The sequence below is a fragment of the Eimeria mitis genome, genomic scaffold (assembly GCF_000499745.2).
Source record: "Eimeria mitis Houghton genomic scaffold, Emh_scaff5922, whole genome shotgun sequence".
Lineage (NCBI taxonomy): Eukaryota > Apicomplexa > Conoidasida > Eucoccidiorida > Eimeriidae > Eimeria > Eimeria mitis.
Window position 1 is genome coordinate 1 of NW_013574157.1, and position 759 is coordinate 759.

The 759-nt window shown below is 51.6% G+C and overlaps 1 protein-coding gene across 1 annotated transcript in view; it reads right to left on the reverse strand.

Annotated features, from left to right (window-relative positions):
- Positions 1-164: 164 nt before the first annotated feature.
- EMH_0084870 (uncharacterized protein) overlaps positions 165-759 on the reverse strand; it is a gene marked incomplete at both ends in the record, with an annotated part of 2,440 nt that continues 1,845 nt past the window's right edge. The window contains one exon of the mRNA XM_013500835.1: positions 165-245. Within this exon, the coding sequence (XP_013356289.1) occupies positions 165-245 (81 nt within the window). The remainder of the gene's footprint in view (positions 246-759) is intronic.

Here is a 759-nt window from a genome sequence, read left to right on the forward strand (position 1 = left end):
TGTTGCTGCTGCTGCTGCTGCTGCTGCTGCTGCTGCTGCTGCACTAGCTGCTGCAGTTCAATTTGCAGCAACATCAGCTGCTGCTGTTGCTACTGCTGCTGCTACTGCACTAGCTGCTGCTGTTACCGCTGCTGCTGCTGCTGTTACCGCTGCTGCTGCTGCTGTTACCGCTGCTGCTGCTGCTGCACTAGCTGCTGCTGCTGCTGCACTAGCTGCTGCTGCTGCTGCTGCTGCTGCTGCTGCAGCTGTTATGTAAATACTTTATCTTCTTCTTCTCCTTCGCTTAGAAGTAGCAACCCAAACAAGGAGAGCAACGAGCCCAGCAGCAAGAATGCTGCCGCCTATAATAAGTATTATTTCAATAGTAGATAAACCGCTGCTGCTTGCATCTGCTGCAGCAGCATAATACATTGGTGGGGGCCCATAAGCAACAGCAGCGGGGGAGGGGGCCCCCATTGCTGCTGCTGCAGCGGGGCCCCCCATACCCCCACCCTGTATTAGGTTTACGCCTGTACCCAGCATCCCCGTCAGTATCTGATCGAAAATTTGTTTAACACCTACTTGTAGGTGAGATACAGCTACTGCTGTTTCTTTCTCTTCTTTTTTATTTTTATTTATTTTTTCTTTTTTATATGCAGATGCTGAGGCGGCGGGGGATAGAGGTACTTGATGCTGCTCTTGGGCTTCTTGCAGCAGCAGGAGCAGCAGCAGGAGCAGCAGCTGCTGCAGCAGGAGCAGCAACAGTATTAGTACTCTTAT